Source organism: Danio rerio, chromosome 23 (genome assembly GCF_049306965.1).
Source record: "Danio rerio strain Tuebingen ecotype United States chromosome 23, GRCz12tu, whole genome shotgun sequence".
In the NCBI taxonomy this organism is placed as follows: Eukaryota; Metazoa; Chordata; class Actinopteri; order Cypriniformes; family Danionidae; genus Danio; species Danio rerio.
The window spans coordinates 4,929,761-4,948,087 of NC_133198.1; the positions used below are offsets into that span (position 1 = coordinate 4,929,761).

General features: G+C 37.1%; 2 protein-coding genes across 3 annotated transcripts in view; one reads left to right on the forward strand and one right to left on the reverse strand.

Annotated features, from left to right (window-relative positions):
• zgc:113278 overlaps positions 1 to 18,327 on the forward strand; it is an 852,580-nt gene that overhangs the window by 704,191 nt on the left and 130,062 nt on the right. The window lies entirely within an intron of this gene.
• Positions 2,177 to 18,103, reverse strand: atp6ap1a (ATPase H+ transporting accessory protein 1a). The gene is made up of 10 exons (NM_001386520.1): positions 17,941 to 18,103; positions 17,317 to 17,443; positions 15,747 to 15,821; positions 14,350 to 14,540; positions 12,790 to 12,830; positions 12,595 to 12,680; positions 11,989 to 12,251; positions 7,841 to 7,891; positions 7,523 to 7,760; positions 2,177 to 4,553 (listed from the first exon to the last, which is right to left on the reverse strand). The coding sequence occupies exons 1-10, from the start codon at positions 18,057 to 18,059 to the stop codon at positions 4,344 to 4,346; spliced, it is 1,401 nt and encodes a 466-aa protein (NP_001373449.1). The 5' UTR covers positions 18,060 to 18,103; the 3' UTR covers positions 2,177 to 4,343.

An 18,327-nucleotide genomic window follows, 5' to 3' on the forward strand; every position in this document is an offset into this window, starting at 1 on the left:
GGGAACGTGCAAAACGAGGGATAAGGGGAAGAATTGGGATTGGGCAGATATCTCTGAAGGGCCGAAATGCGTGGGCCCTTAGAATTCTACAATGGATTTTGAACTTTTAGTAATAAGCGCTATTCTTCTTTTCTCTATATAATCGAAGAAATGTAGGCAAACATATCAATAAATGTGAAGGTCACACTTTACAATAAGGTTCATTAGTTAATGTTAATTAATGCATTTACTTACATGAACAAATACATTTACTACTGTATTTGTTCATGTTAGTTAACGTTAGTTAATGAAAATACAGTAGTTCATTGTTAGTTCATGTTAACTCATGGTGCATTACCTAATGTTAACAAGCATGGACTTAAATGTTAATAATGCATTAGTAAATGTTCAATTGTGATTAATAAATGCTGTACATGTGTTGTTCATGATTAGTTCATGTTAGTAAATGCATTAACTAATAAACCTTATTGTAAAGTGTTACCAATGTGAATAAAATCATTGAAAATATTGCTTATATCTGTGTTTGGAACAAAGTGCTGCCATGCCTCCTTTCACCCTGCTGGATATTTCTCAAATTGCAAAAAACAGAGCTTTACTGATTAGATGGCTTTAAATTCAGTGAAATGCCCCGGAACCAAAAACATGCAAAAGCTTGCCATTTTATTAATCTGATTCTTCACCTTTTTGTTTTAGAGGAGCAGCTGGTCACTGGAGTAGGTATTTAAGAAGTCACCTGTTTATTGTGGATTTAATGTCTACATTAAAAGTCAATTTACGCTGACCTCCACGTCTACTATCTTAAGTTAAAGAGCCCATATTATACATGAAATAGGGTCATATCTTGGTTGTAAGGGTCTCCAACAACAGTTTAATATGCATGCAAGGTCAAAAAACACTTTCATGGTCTTATAATCTGCATTTATTTTTACCTAATTATTCCAGCGACTCCCGTATGAATCGTCCAGTGATTCATTTGTTCCCAAACCCCTCCTTAGCACGAAGCTAATCTGCGCTGATTGGACCGATGACAGTCTGTTGCGATTGGTCGACTGCCTTCAGTCAGAGAGTGAAATGCACAATAGCTAATCAGCAATATAAAAGTAATCACAGTTCATACACGCTCAATAGTGTAGGCGTGGATTTTAGCTGCCAGTGGGTCAATGTAAATACAGACGATGGACTTGAAAATACAGACGACTGACTATTTTATTGAGCAAAAACTCCAAAAACTGTCGAGATCTCCTAGCTTGTCTCACTCTGCTCTTTTCACAGACACACACACAAACACACATATTGCCCTCGTCCTTGCGCGCGCGCACACACACACACACACACAACTCCAGACGACAGCGCACGCACACACACACGCACGCACACACTACCCTCGTCCACAGAGCTCCGTAAACAAAGCAGCACGCGTCGCGTTTTTAACGTGACTTTGCACGCGATAAGAGAATATAGCCAGTTAACCTGATACAGTACACGCGGTTACAAGTAACACATCAGAACTAAATACATTTGCAAGCTAGAGTCAACGAGGCAACAACTTTAATCGCACGTACTTACACTTGAGAAATGGAGGAAGAAACCTATCCTGACATGTCCAGCAGTAAGTTACTCTTTACTGATCCTTCCTTTAACAAACGCCGATGAAGTATTCTTTGTAGCATGTAGTTTGCAAAAGTTTCCAATAGTTCCCACCTGCTTGGTTATAATGCTGAGGTTTCATCTTTGGGTAGAGACTCGATATAATATCCATCTGCAGTGTGACTTCAATCGACCGGCATGTTTGTGTGTGTGTCTGGGTTTCTGTGTCAGAGGGCGTGGCCGCAGGTTTGAAATCTCCCGGGTTTGCGCGTGCACGTGAATAACTTGGTTTTGTTAGTACGTCATGGCGAAACACCTAATGACTCGGTATCAAGGCGACTCGTTTGAAGCACTATGAGTCGACTCTTTTATAGATGAATCAATAGTTTTAAACACTGTACACTAACAGATTTAAGCCTTAGCTGGATACTTCACTTCACTTAGAGCTGTGTTACACACTACATGGAGGGGAATTTTCAAAAACCCATAATATGGGCTCTTTAAATTATAATCGAATATGATGTTACTACATAAACTGGAGTTAAACTAAAACAAATAACAAATGCAAAATATGACATGTCCTCTAAAATGTTTTGTCATGTACGTTTATTAAACCTGAACAACATATGGACAGACAGCGTATCTGTTCATAGCATGCCTGCATGAGATGACAACAGAGAAACTTTTATTGATTATTAACCAGACATTTTCCAGCAATATGAAGACTTGGTCATTAAATATGCCAGTTCCCACACCAACATCTATTTATTGACACACACAGGACCACAGAATTGTGAAGGGAAACTACAGTACAGAAACACTGATTGATATTCACCACCAATAAATAATATTGAACCTGTCATTTAAACAGCAAAACAAACTCACCTTTTCATATTTACAGCGACAGCACACTAAACATCAAACTCTGTTAGTAGATATTTATCTTGTCAAAATAATTTATCACATTTAATGGTGCGCCTTTACACATACACAATAATATTCTTTTCTGGAAAAAGTCAAATGAGATAAAAAATGAAGTATAGTTGCTTTACAGGTGAAATTTAAAATCTTTAGGCCAGTAAAAGCAACCTGAGCTCATTCTGAAAACGTAGTCCCGCGGACGTTTCTGGAGACCGCAATTTACATGGCCGGAGGTACGTATGGCTGCTTTTCATTTTTTTAATCGAACGCTACGGGGCGGTGTGACGCTGCTTATTTTAGCGCTCGCCGGCTGACAGCTCACCTCCGTGTGGAGGGCTTTCCCACTGCAACCAGTTTGTCCAGTTAGCTCGTCGTGTACGTTGGCAGGGTGGAGACCTGGAGGGAAGCTGACGATGGCGACGACCGGGTTCGAGTCCGGGGAAGAGCGGTTCCAGAAACCAGGTAAGACAAAAACAGAATCCTTTAAGTGAACGAGTTAATAACCGGGCGAGAATGTGGGGAAATCTGAAAACGCGGCCAAAACCAGACGGGGTTTTCTTTTTCTGGACAGCTTTTGTAAATTGTTGCTTGGGTTAAGGCAGGGGTGTCCAAACTTTTTGAGCCGAGGGCCAGATGCAAAAAAAAAAAAAGTTGTCCCAGGCCATATATTACATACATTACACAGACACGCGCATATATATATATATATATATATATATATATATATATATATATATATATATATGTATGTGTGTGTATATATGTATGTATGTATGTATGTGTGTGTGTGTGTGTGTGTTATGGAATTATTTTAATTTGTTATTTTAATTCATCGTCCAACTGTTTCTAGAAAGACGTTCGTTTTTAAAATCTCGAATCTTCTCTGGGCAAATTACACTTGCAACACTCATCCTTTATAAATTCTCCTTCAGTGAAAGGTTTCCTGTGCGGTGCGATTAGCTGGGCTACATCATAATTAGCCAGCGCTGAATATTCTTGCACTTTATTAGCACGAAAAAAAATTGAAGGCATGTAACAGCGACACCCGGTGATTATTTATTGAATTACGTTCATTTTTGTATAGCGGGCCAGATTATATTATTATTCATAAAAAGCCTTGTGGGCCCCCACAAGTTTGGACAACCCTGGGTTAAGGGAAGCAAGCGTGCGGGCTGGCAGGTCAATCGGTAAAACCGGTTGGGTTTTAGGGAAGGAGGAGGAGGGTGGGTCGGCCGATTGGCCGGTCGCCCAGTCAATCATTTAGTCATTTAGTCAGTCAGACAGAAGGTCATTTGACAGCGGCCTCTGGCGGCTTTACACGAGAACAGTGCGGGTACAAGATGCGAAAAAGTGCACACAGCGGCCTCTTGCGGATTCGCGAAAACAAAAACTGCACAAATACATACCTCCCGGGACGTATTTCGCGGGACGTTTCCAGAATGAGCCTGGGTTAAATAAAGGCTTATAAATCAATCTATTAAAACATGCACTGGGAATTTTACTTTGCATAAAAAGTAATACCATAGCTTTTTCAACTTTGAAGTCAAGTTTAAATAGTAATATAGCAATTCTTGTAACTATTTTTTTAATTCATGGACATTTTAATTATATATAATCTTTATGTTTTACGATCTGCACATGTGATCCTGAGATTCAATCATTAACATGTTTTTATTGAATGATTATCACCAAAAAAAAAAAAAAAATCCAGCACCACCTCAGTCACATGATAGGTAAGAAATGAATAACATTCACACATTTTTGTATAGTCGAAGCAAACACGGGTGCTGTGAGGATGAAAAAAGGAACTAACTTTGCATCTATCTTTGAATCTATCACTCAGTCTGGGGAACGGAGATGGCAGGACCTTTAGGGTCATCGAAGCGGTCCATAGTGCGGAGCTGCATGATCATGTGCAGGCCATAAGTGAGAACGAGCACCATGAGCAGAGATGTGACAAGCCCCATCCATATACCAGGAGTGAAGAAACTGGCGCAGTCACTGGCATAAGAGAAATCCTTCCCTGCTACATTAAAGCCCTGAATCTGTCACATCGGAGAGAGAGAGAGAGAGAGAGAGACAGGAATATTCTTGGTTAAACAGCAATCCAAGGTTTCACCTCTCTTTCATGTAGTGTAAAGCATTAATCATAACAATTATGCAAAGATGAACGGCAAACTGTCAATTATAAAACACAAGCTGACCATTGTGAATCTGGCTAAAGGAAGGTAGTTTTAAACACTGCCTGTTTTTTTATTTTTATTTTGGGTAGTTTTAACCAATAAAGTTGCAGCTTTATGTTTCTCAGAAACTCAAATAACAAATCAAAAAGCTTGTGGTCATATTTGTGGAGGAAATAAAGAAGATTAATCCTTCATCACAGTCAAAAAGAGACCTGTAAAGTACCTTCAAATTTTTCCAGTAAAATGAATCAATTAAAAGTTTTTTCTATTTATTTTCACTTTTTTTCAAACAGTTTTGTCTTAGTAATAAATATTTATGCAGTAATTAACATCTATTTTCCCAATTGAAAACAATGGATGTTTGTGGTTAACAAACAAAATTATATATGTAAGCTAATGGATGTCTTCAGTGGAGTGTATAACACCGTTTCCTTATCCCCGAAAGAGAGAAAGTGAAAGTAAAGGCGGATTGGAAGAGGCTCATTCTTTATCTTCGCGCTGCAGATGCTATGTTTAACTGTTTTCTCACTAGTGAAGCGTTCAGTTTCTACACTTACAAAGTCCGCTATGTAAATAGCAAATGCGCCACGTCACGACGCAACTGACTCTTAAAGGAAATGTGTCGACTAATGTGAAAATGTTCATCTGATTTATTTACAATGCAGTTTGTACAGTAATATTTTCTGTCTTTTACTAGATATATTATATGACAAACTTTCTTTATTTACCAAATTAAGTGAATCTAATTGGATTTGCATTGTAAACATTAAATAAAAGTTAAAAAGATATTATTTTCTATTTCATATATTAAGATTTTAGTTATGATACTCACAAAATAATTCCGCAGAAATCCGCAGACTTTTACCAAAATTCTCAGCAGAAATAGCAAAAAAACGTCCGCAGATTCCGTCTGGCCTTACCCATAACTCATGAGGAAAATAAGCACAACCTGTTAGACCATGTGCGACAGCCCAGAGTGTATTTTTTTTGTCCTTAAAATATTAAAAGTGGATTCGGACACGCCCTTTATGCTTTTGCACCGCGCTTTAGACTTTGGGCCTAGATCAGGGGTCACCAATCTCAGTCCTGGAGGGCCGGTGTCCCTGCAGGATTTAGCTCCAACTTGCCTCAACACACCTGCCTGGATGTTTCAAGTATACCTAGTAAGACCTCGATTAGCTTGTTCAGGTGTGTTTGATTAGGGTTGGAGCTAAAATCTTCAGGACACCGGCCCTCCAGGAACAAGTTTGGCGACCACTGGCCTAGATCGTTAAAATAGAGTCTTTAGTGTTTTATAGTGTCGGCCCTTCTCTGCTATGTGCTAATTTCTGGATTATGACTGATTTCAAACATTTTGATGCACAAATTATCAAGCTTTTCTCTGTTTCATAGATGTATGGGTATAAGTAGATGTGTGTGTCTATTTCACATTCTTAGTCTGAAAAGATTTTTTGTAATGTTTTAATTTTTTTAGACAGTCTTTGCCAAGACTGTAAGAGCTCTAAAATGTCTTTAGTGATGTTTTATGGTCCAGCATAATATTTTGCCAGGAATTACGAAAGATATTTGTCTTGCTTACAGCAATTAGGACCTAAGTCTAAAGCAGGGGTCACCAATCTCGGTCCTGGAGGGCCGGTGTCCCTGCAGGGTTTAGCTCCAACTTGCCTCAACACACCTGCCTGGGTGTTTCAAGTATACCTAGTAAGACCTTGATTAGCTTGTTCAGGTGTGTTTGATTAGAGTTGGAGTTAAAATCTGCTGGACACCGACCCTCCAGGAACAAGTTTGGTGACCCCTGGTCTAGAGTCTAAAGTCATATTGGGAAATCACAGATTATTAGTATTAAGGGTGTCACGATCCTCCAAATCCTCGATTCGATAACTTTTTCGATTCTAAAGTCACGGTTCGATTCGATTTTCGATTATGAATAGTTAATTAATTACTAACGAATTCATTATTTGTGGCCTACCGTTTAAACTATCTGACCTGCATGGTCTTTGTTTTACCCATAAACAAATCATACAGTAAATGAATAAAGGCAAGATACACACATAATTACCACCTGTCAATCACTTTTTCTGCGGGACTCGTGAATAGGCAGTGATCTGTGTCGTTATAATGCCGTCGGTAAAAAAGGTGCACAACCAACAGGAACCAGCCAACAGTATCTGAGGTGTTCGCTAAAATGACTGAGTGCAAGTGAGTGAAAGATTGAAGCAGTCTACTGATCCTCTGACTTCCTGGACCTGCTGTCTCGAGTGCATGACTGTGTATGCGTCTGTGTCTGCGTGTGAATGAGTGTGTGTGGTCATGTGATGTGCGTTTTCAGAGGTAGTGAGGAAGGAGGGCTGCTCAGAATTGCTACACGCCACTGTGGTTGTCAAATCGTTGTCGTTCTAAAATGCCATTTAAAAACAAAGACCTATTAGTGTAAACGGGGCCTGAGTGTGTACTTTTCACGAGCGGATTTGCAACGGGGGCGGGCGGAGGATCGCGATGCCGGTGTTGTCTATCGGACGAACCCTAATACGTACATAGCAGAGCTTGCAAACTGTGTTTTTTTTGTCGTCAACACGAACGTTGTCAACATAACTCACTGGAAATCCAAAATGCTTCCACACCGGCGACTTCCTTGAAAGAGGAGAGGGTTTAAGCTCTATCGACGGGTCTCCTGCGTCTGCAGTTTAACAAGCACTTCAACAAGCCTGTTTTTTTCCCGCTTGGAAAGCCAAGCTGACGTGACATGGGGGCGTGTCAGCATCGATGATTCTATTTTTTGATTCGATAATCGAAATTTAGCATAAACAGTTGCCTTTGGTTTCATAACTTACCTGGAAGTTCTCAAAAGAGATCTGCCAGTCGTTGGCATTGTCCTTGTCTGAGTGCGGTGACAGCTGAGCATAGTAGGAACTGCTTACGGACTCACATCGGTATGAGTACTCAGACGGAGCGTAGATGTGACGGCTCCCATTGAATGAGGCTTTTTTCCCATCATATTCCAGCTGAACCAGATCCATAGTGAACCAATGGCGAGCAGAAACCTTATAGTGACGGCGGTTCATAACTAATCTGAAGAGAATGTTGAACAAGGTTCAAGCTCAGCAGGCAGAGAATGTGATTGTATGAATGACAGAAAATAAGAAACTTACAATAGCTTGAACGAGCGAAAATTCAGGACATCTTCATAATTCAGAACCAGCCTGCATTTAAAGACACAGTTTGTGAACTGTAAACATTTAAAAGCCGTGACAATCCAAGGGGATATCAAATAACTAGCAACAATAAAAGATGACTGAAAACAACAACAAAAAACAATAACCAATGGCAAAATGGAAAATCTATTCTGGGTCAATAATGAAGACTTTATACAGACATGGCTGTATTAAATGATCCGGCCCATTAAAACATTAGCAGTTAAAGTGCCTACACCAGGGGTGACCAATCCTGTTCCTGGAGATCTACCTTCCTGCAGATTTCAGTTGCAACCCTTATCAAACACACCTGTCTGTAATTATCAAGTGGATTTCAGGTCCTAATTAATTGGTTCAGGTGGGTTTGATCAGGGTAGGAGCTAAACTGTACAGCAGGGATGTCCACACTCGGTCCTGGAGGGCCTGTGTCCTGGAGAGTTTAGCTCCAACCCTAATCAAACACACCTGAAGCAGCTAATCAAGCTCTTATTAGGTGTACTAGAAACTTCCAGGCAGGTGTGTTGAAGCAAGTTGGAGCTAAGATCAGCAGGACACCGGCCCTCCAGGACCGACTTCGGACACCCCTGCTGTACAGGAAGGTAGATCTCCAGGAACAGGATTGAGCACCTCTGGCCTACACTATATAATAGGTTTTTCTTTTTCTTGTTTATTTTTAAAGTCTCCTTCGATAGGTTTACATGCATACACTTTCTTTTACTTATAAATATACTGTCCATTTAAAAACAATCAAATTCTTTAACGCGTGCACTGATTAATGGCAAAGAGCTTCGAATCACCAAGAGGCGACACTCAATAGAACGTTCCATTGCAACAGCAGCGCCCAGCAACAGCCCCACAATTCTGCCATTTTGGAGTGAGAGTGATCAGCCGTTCATTGGATCTTATTGCTATCGCGATGGCAAGTAGCTGCTTTGTTTTTTATTTATTTATTTAAAAATAAAGCTGAGATAAAAGCTGAGATACAACCTGAAAGACGACAATACAACGCTTTCTATCACAACCTTCAGCATTTTTAATAGATTATATTACACACTGTTTATATTTTAACTATACTTATTTTCTTGGAACTGTCACTTTTAGGTGAACTTAATTTAATTTAATAGTTTAGACACTGGCATAATCTAAATTAATACCGATATGGTCAATTTGACTTTTAAAATGGGATGTTAATAACAGACTGACACTTTTTATTACAGTATTTAATGTTATAATTGTATATAGTATTTTTTTAAGTACGTTTTTATGTCAATAGTCACTTTGTCCAATTTGATTGAATTCTGACACATTAATTCATCATATAAATACACACACACATACACATCTATGGTAATATTATTATAAGTATGTCTCCTGATCTGATTCCAATAAATCACATATGGGGAATTCTGAAGAGACATTAAGTTGAGCATCTCTTTGATATGTTTAATACTCATTTTTGCATCACCCTAATTTAAGTAAAACTTTAAAAAAAAATGTAACTAAGGTTATTTTGTTAACCTTTCATAAGTTAAACAGATATATGAAACTTAGCCTTTTCAAACATTTATAAAATTGTTTTCTTTTCATCGAGATATTGTTTAAAATGTTGCTTTTCAATGGGGTGTATAAATATATAATATTTTAACTCATATTTAACTCAATATTTTAATTCATTCTGTCTAATGTTAGTTATCTGTGCTGTTGTTCTACTGGAACTTTCATTCCATAAAGGCTGCCGCGTGACACCAGCGGCATCTAGTGGCTGTTTCTCATATAGCATCATAGTGTCGCCTCTTGGTGATTTTGTGCTTTGTCAATGATGTTGATTTTACTACATTTCAAGGCCACTCATGAAAAGGAAGACAGATCATTATGACAACAGACTGTTGAGCATCTGGGGAAAAATTGAGGATTTGTTTTATTTAACAGTTAGTATCCTCATTTTCCAGATGATTAATCATTGTAAATAAAAAAAAAAGTTGATGTAAAACCATGCCAAACATGACTCTGTCCCCACTATTTTAGAGTGTGCGCAGCCATTGATATCCAAATTTGTTTACATTTTAAAAAATACAATTTATTTGCATTGCTTATGTACATTTGACAAATAAATAAAGAAATGAATTATTCTTGATTTTATAACGTTTTACAAAATATCCCAATTTTTTGCAATATGTTTCAACACAGGCTCCTTGGGATGCCTTTTTTATTCTAGTTTGATTTTGAAAACACTATCGTTCGGGTTTAGGGAAGGGATATGTGGGTCAAGTTTATATATGCTAATATATGCAGAAAAGTATACAGCAGGGGTGAACAATCTCGTTCCTGGAGGTCCAGTGCCCTGCAGGGTTTAGCTCCAACTTGCCTCAACAATACCTGCCTGGGTGTTTCTAGTATACCTAATAAGACCTTGATTAGCTTGTTCAGGTGTGTTTAATTAGGGTTATAGCTAAAATCTGCAGGACACCGACCCTCCAGGAACAAGTTTGGTGATCCCTGGTATACAGCAACCTCTGGCAGCACACATGAGAAAACATGCCACAGTAATGTATTTGAGATTGTCAAAAATGTACATGGCGCCCACTAGTGGATTTTTGAAAACAAAACGTGCTACAGAGAACATATTTGGCAATTCTACAGATGATTGCAAGGCAAAAGATTTGTATGTACGCATGTTACATTAGATGTTTCAGTCTGCATTTCACATTGTGTGCTAGCTTTTCATATATGTTTGTTTGAAAATTAGTAGTAAACACGTATGTCTACTTAAAGGTGCAGTAGGTGATTGTCTTCAGAAACATTTTTTGTTGTGCTGGTTGAAAGTCTCTTCATAGTCCAATAGTAATGGTTACAGTAAATGATCTAAATGTGTTTATATGTATTTTTATATTCTGGGTAAAGCATAAAACTAAAAAATGTTTACCCAATTAAATAGAGTCGGACCGTCATCGCCCTTAATTCCGATAGGCAGGTCAGACTGTCTGACAGCAAATGTAGATTAAGACTTCTGCGCATCTGTTCACGCAGATCCGCCATTAGCGCGTGCCTGTCTGCATCACAAACGCATGCGCTCCGAGCGAGCTGCGGGCCGCTCGCAGATGCCGAGACGGAGCCGCCAAAGGACAGACGAGCTCGGGCCGATTACTGTAAAGCCAGGCGCGGGTATAATTCGCCCTTAAAGCGGCCGCGCGGTCACGAGACAGACCAGGAGAAATCAAAAGCTGAATTGAAACTTTTAAAAACCTGAATCAATATTGGAGTTACTTTAGCCCGCTGGAGGAACGACGACACCATGGCTGAAGTATTACTGTTAGACAGGTAATGTTCTGTTTTGAAACTATTTTATGTTAGATTGTGTTTTGTTATGAATGACTTATATGCACAGACGTCTTGTTCAGCCACTGAAATCTCCTGGTGAAAGATTGATGTGATAATTTTCAGTTTCATAAGGTGCTTTGTCAGCATCTATAATGTAGATTTATATTTAGTTTAACAACAAAACACCAGTAAATAGCGCTAATCCGCCTAACCTGCTTTATTGAGCTGAAGTTGCTTTTATGTTCACATTGGGTCATTTTTGAACAATGATAGCCTTCCTATACTGTTAACCTTGCTACTCTGAATATTCGCTCTGAAATAGCATGCAAGTGTGGAAAAGTATTTCATGTAATTCCTGCGCGGCGCTGGCACTAACTAACAGGCGAATGACATGAACTAGTGGGTTGTCTGTCGGCTGTTGTGACGCGGTGTGTGCGTTTGCGATTTCAGGGGGTGTGGCTTTGAATCACAGTCCCTCCCCACCGTCCAAAGATAATATGCTAAGCGGTTAGCATTTTGGCAGATCACCTACTGCACCTTTAACATACATGCAAGCTTTTCATGTACATAAGTGTAAGTAAAGTTTTATTTAAACCTATTATATAAAACTGCAAATATAAAGAGGAGAATTTCAATTTAACCGCTTCAGTGATTGTAATAGGAGTTTTTGAAAAATAAGTGACATTGTATGTCAACGGTCAAAAAGAGAAGAAATCAAAAGTCATGGTCCTCAAACTAGGTCATTAAAAATAAATCATGACAAGCACAATCAGCTGGGAAATATTTACCGGGAGTGAGTGTCATTGCAGGATGAGCCAGACAAGTTGGGTTCTACACCTTTACCAAATGTCTGGGAGGTAAGGTCATGCCTTTCCCACTTTCCTGAGCGATACTGGCTAACCACCAGTTTCTCCGCCCACATGAGAATGCAGGTGGATCCTTTCTCTTTAAATTCCAAAGGTGGGTTCGGAGCTGGCAGTTCGTCCCGACGGGACTGCAGTAGCGATCGTGACCATACAGACTGCACGGCTGGAGATGCCTCCTCAACCACCTAAAACAAATACCAGCCACTTCAACTTCAAATGAGGCAAAATAAATGATAACCACTATGCTTGGATAATATATTGAATATAGACATCAAGAGTACGGTGAGTAAAAAAAAAAATAGTTCATCCTAAAATGAAATTTAAACAATAAAGTGTGACAAACATGCAACAAAAAAAGAGGAAAGTTTGAAAAACAAAAAGGAGTTTGCACTGATGGTAGGTAAATCTGGCCCAGTGCACATTTCATTTAAAATGCATTTAGCTAAACAACATAAACAAATAGGTTATTTAACAAATTAACCATTTTTATTTAATTTTCTAAAATTATATAAATGAGTAGTGTCTTACCCTTGAGGGCCACAGTGCAGTAAACACTGCAGTATACGGTACCGACTGAGCTTTCATGATACTCAGCACCTGACCAATTACCTCATCTACAACAAACAACATCATTTCATTAATATCTTCCATTTCATAAATGTATCTTTCAATATACTAAATGATTAGTTTTATATAAAGTAACTTTGATCTGAATTTGCATACCATTTCCACTGAGCACCTCTTTAGTAGACATCATATCAGCCCTGCAAGAAAAAGACTAATTACAGTTCTCATGATAACAGGTTTTGGGTTTTCATCTCCCTTTCAGGTTTAAAGAAATCCAAAATAAATGGGATTTTCTTTGATTTGCTCTGTATTTCTTGTTTTTACATTCAATTATATTAAATTATACATTGAATTAACCTTTTAAGAAATTCTCATCTAACAAATTATATTGAATTATGTGAATATATATATATATATATATATATATGTATATATATATATATATATATATATACACACAAACACACACACACACACACACACACACACACACACACATATACATACAGTTCAAATTTTTAAAAATATTTTTCAAATTCTGTTTAACAGAGCAAGGAAATTTTTACAGTATGTCTGATTATATTTTTTCTTCTGGTGAAAGTCTTAATTGTTTTATTTTGGCTAGAATAAAAGCAGTTTTTAATTTTTTTTTAAACCATTTTAGGGACAAAATTATTAGCCCCTTTAAGCAATTTTTTTTCGATAGTCTACAGAAAAACCATCGTTATACAATAACTTGCCTAATTACCCTAACTCATAGAATACTTTTTTTAACTCTTACTCGAGTAAATTTTAGTTTAAATTAAATTTTTTGTTTATATTAATTAATTGGTTATGTAAAACAAAAAAATCAGTACTAAAAGCACTGAATTGTACTTTTATGTATGTATGTATGCATGTATATATATATATATATATATATATATATATATATATATATATATATATATATATATATATATATATATATATAGATAGATAGATAGATAGATAGATAGACAGACAGACAGACAGACAGACAGACAGACAGACAGACAGACAGACAGACAGATGATAGATAGATAGATAGATAGATAGATAGATAGATAGATAGATAGATAGATAGATAGATAGATAGATAGATAGATAGATAGATAGATAGATAGATAGATAGATAGACAGATAGACAGATAGAAAAGGTAGAATTTTTTTAGTTTATTTTTAATTAATTAGTTATGTAAAACAAAAATTCAGTACTAAAAGCACTACTTTTACTTGAGTATAGATTTTGAATAATCACATCTAAAAATCACTGTAATTCATGCTCTCACTCTTTTATTTGTGCTTCATTAGCTCATGTTTCGCTGACCTCAACTTTTTGATGTGTGCCTTTTCTAAAAGCACCACCTCTAGTTAGGGTAACTCTCCCTGTGCATACTGGCAAAATAAGGGCTTAATTCTATAATGACTTTCTATATTACATTGTGGAGGATGGTAAAAGTATATCCTACTATTCAAGTTTCTTCAGATACTCCAGGATTTCAAAACTGAAATTAATATGTAAAACAACTTTTTTTGGAGATGATAACTAGAAAGCACTGTAATGAGGTCATAATAGTTTCCCACTGTGTAACAGATTGTTATAAATACGTATTGTGTTTATAAATTAACGGAGCATTATATGAGTTTGCTATATTTCTTTCTAAACTCCAGGTATTGTTAAAGAGAATAGGTTACCCGCCACTGTAAGGGAGGCGAAACACCAGCAAGGCAGCAACAGACGCATTAAGGCGGAGTTGAGCAAGTGTTTCTGGGTTCATGTATAGAGGAGCAGCATCAATCTGATTCTGGAGAAGTGTAGGAACCAAAGCGGCTGCAGACGATGACACAGATGGCAACCATAAGGAGGAGGAGGGCACTAGAGCCGCCTGTGAACACAACAAAATTTGAGATACTTTTTATTTGGGCTAAAAAGCCATTTTATGGTCATTTTATCATAAGCAATTAACCTTGGGAAACCCTAATGCTTTATAAAGAGTATACTGAATCTACCCTTACAGAAAACTCAATTGTGTCACAGAAGCATCACAGGTGATTCACTCATTAAAATAACAAGTGAAGCATTTGTAGCGTTGTGACTGGGTAGGGGTGCCAACTTATATATTTATAAGTAAAAAATAAAAAATATATATTGATAAAGTCAGTGCTACCTGGGATACACTAGCAGTGCAATAACCCTAGTAACCCCTTATAGAGCTAAAGACAAAATAAATCAGACTAAATCAGTTTAAATTGCATTCTACTATTATTCAATTAGGTCTCCTTACAACCTCAAAATAACACTCTATACATGTTTTACAACAGAAAAATTTTCAAACCCATTCCAACAAGCATTTGAATAATTCAACCAATCAAATGCACAAAACAAAATAATAATAATAATAAACCAAATAAAGAGGTACCTCTGTCGACTTGGAATTAACTTGATCCATGCACAAGATTAAACCACTGATTCACATCAATTTGTTAGAACCTTACATTCATTACTGTTATACAGAAATTCAATATAAACAATTCAAACAGTTCAATGATTCAGTCGATTCAACATTTCAATGATTCACTCGGGTCAAACAATTCAATAATTCACTTGGTTTAAACAATTGAATGATTCATTCAGTTATAGTAATCAAGATGATCAGTTGTTTAAACAGTTCAATGATTCATTCAGTTCTAACTGAGATGCTCACAGTTCGTCAAACAATTCAATGATTCACTCGGTTTCAATAACTCAGATGCTCATAGTTCGTTTAAACCGCTTAATGATTCATTTTGTTCTAACTGAGATGCTCACAGTTCGTCAAATAAAAAAAAAATTAATTATAAGGAAAGTTTTAAATTCGAAATTTCTAAGCTAGATCCACTATTGGACATTGTTGCCATATGACAACATTTCATAAAGTACCTTAAAAAATATATTTTTTTTCAATTTTTTTTTACAGCAGTTCAAGTTAAGTCATTTTAAGAAAAGAAAAACAGCCAAATATTTTTTTACAGATGTATCATAATGCGTGTGAATGTGTGCGAATCATTAGCAGTATTTCAAAAATTGACAGATGGAAAACACAGAAACGTACCTCAAGATTCTGGAAGACACTATCCTGTTTGTTTCCAAATACTCCTCCATACATTGTAAAGTCATCAACACTCAACTGAATGAAACAGAGACAACATTCACCAAAATAAAACTGTAGTCTCACTTGAATTTTTGAAGCACATAGTAGTAGCATTGCCAATGCCTTTAAAAACATTTCTTCTGCCAGAGTTTCTAATAGTGCAGTATTCAGAAATGCATAATGTTGTGTGTTTTTTTAAATGCAGTGTATGACGGAATCATATGACACATTATCATTAAGTGAAAATAAAGGAACATTCGTTTATTTTGCTTCTTTAGCTTAGTCTATTCCTATTCCTGTTAACTATTTCAGTATTTTTTTAATGCAGTGGGTACCCTGCCAGCCAGAACCCAGTATTGAGAAACACCCATACATTCATTCACACACACATACATACACTACGTCCAATTTTGTTTACTCAATTCACCTATAGCACGTCTTTGGGTTTTGGGGGAAACCAGAGCACCCGGAAACCCACGCAAACATGGGGAGAACATGCAAACTCCACACAGAAATACCAACTGACCATGCCACCAATATAGGAATATTTGAAATTCGACTTATTGCATATTTTTATTGTATTTTATCAACATGTGGTAATGCCCTGGCATGCTTTAGTAATCACTCATCATTGAAAGACATGACTGAATTATTCATATGAGAATAAAGTCATTATTTGAAATAAATGACATTTATGGCTGTACAATGACAATACATATCGAATGGACAAAATAAAAAGTCTATCATCTCATATTATGCTCTGCTATTTATTTCGTGGTGCCACAAAATGCATTGTTTACAGTAATACTTTTTTATAACTTATATGATTATTTAAATTACGTAATTTATAAGCAATATTACATGCCATGTGGCACCACGGTGGCGCAGTGATTAGCACGATCGCCTCACAGCAAGAAGGTCATTGGTTCGAGCCCCAGCTGGGTCAGTTGGCATTTCTGTGTGGAGTTTGCATGTTCTCCTTGTGTTCGCGTGGGTTTCCTCTGGGTGCTCTAGGTTCCTCCACAGTCCAAAGACATGCAGTATAGGTGAACTGAATAAGCTGGATGATTCCCAGCTTTGTGTTGCGGCTGGAAGGGCATTTGCTGCATAAAACATATGCTGGATAAGTTGTCGAATTATTCTGCTGTGGTGACCACTAATTAATAAAGGGACTAAGCCGGAAAAAAAAAGAATGAATTACATGTCAATACGGGAATGCAGACAGAAACATGAATAACTGTATTGCGAGAAAGTTGTAATCTTGAAAGTACTATATTTACATTGTGCATTTTATTTCGCAACATATTTTATGTTGGACATGTAATCATTCATTTTTTAAAAAGTATTATATTTGATCAATATCTATTTAAAATTTCTATAAATTTAATCAAACATTTGCCCGGAATGTCTAAATAAATGAACAAATGAGTCAATTTCTGAGTATATACTTTCTACAGTCTTTTACATCTCCTTTTATAATACTGATATAAAAAAAATTATATTTTTGTGTAATGTGTAATGTAGTGTTTACTTTATCCTGCAGGAAGAGCAGTAGATTATGAGGTGTTGCGCTCAAAGCTGTGTTCAGGTATGATTCCAGCTCATCCATAGACACAGTGTGACCTGCTGACGGCGCGTTCACAGGAGACAAGACAAACCTACACAAGCACAAACTACTGTAAGAAGACAGGCCTAGAAAAAACGCATGCCATGATTATACTACAACTGCATATTATGGTTATCTTGAACCAAATATGTAATACTGTTCAGCTTTTACAAAAATCCCCCAATAAGGGCTAAAGCCAGCTGCCAATGAACCCCTTTCCAATACATCTATTTATAACAATCAAACGGAGATTACGTGTTTTTTTCCCCAACTAAACCTTTTAACCAAGTTTTTTTTTTTTACCAACATAACATTACCACACAAGTGACAGTCCTCAACAATATAGTATATATATATACATAAATATCGAGATAAATTAGTAAATGACTCAGACTGTTCGATGATTCAAACGTTTAAGCTCATACTAAATGTGTTCCTCATGTTTTCAGAACTGGACAGCGACCGCGTCATTCAGCTAGCAAAGCATGAAAGCTAACCATCGCTTTCACGATTCTCCGTGACTGTACTCTTATAACATGCGTCCTTTACCCGTCACTCGCCCATGCGACCAGCGGGACTTGTTCATCACTCTTCGCTGCTGCGAACAAACAGATAAAAACGTGTAAAATCATCCTGGCGTTGACGCAGACTCTCCCTACAGCAGCCATCTTCAGTGCGATAAGCCCTGACGTCACAACCGGCCATCTTCAGCGGCGGAGCCGTGATGTCACGACCGCGTGATGAGATGAATTTGTAATCTGTTTTAAAAACGCTACTTTATGCATTGCTGTTTGTTTTATTCTTAAATGTAAACAGACACAGCATGACTTGTTTAGTAATGTTTTTTGATTTTATTTAGCCAGTTATAAAACCAATGATAAAATATTGATGGCTTGCTTTGTCTTACCTTAAAAGAAATAGTAGGCCTGTGTGAGT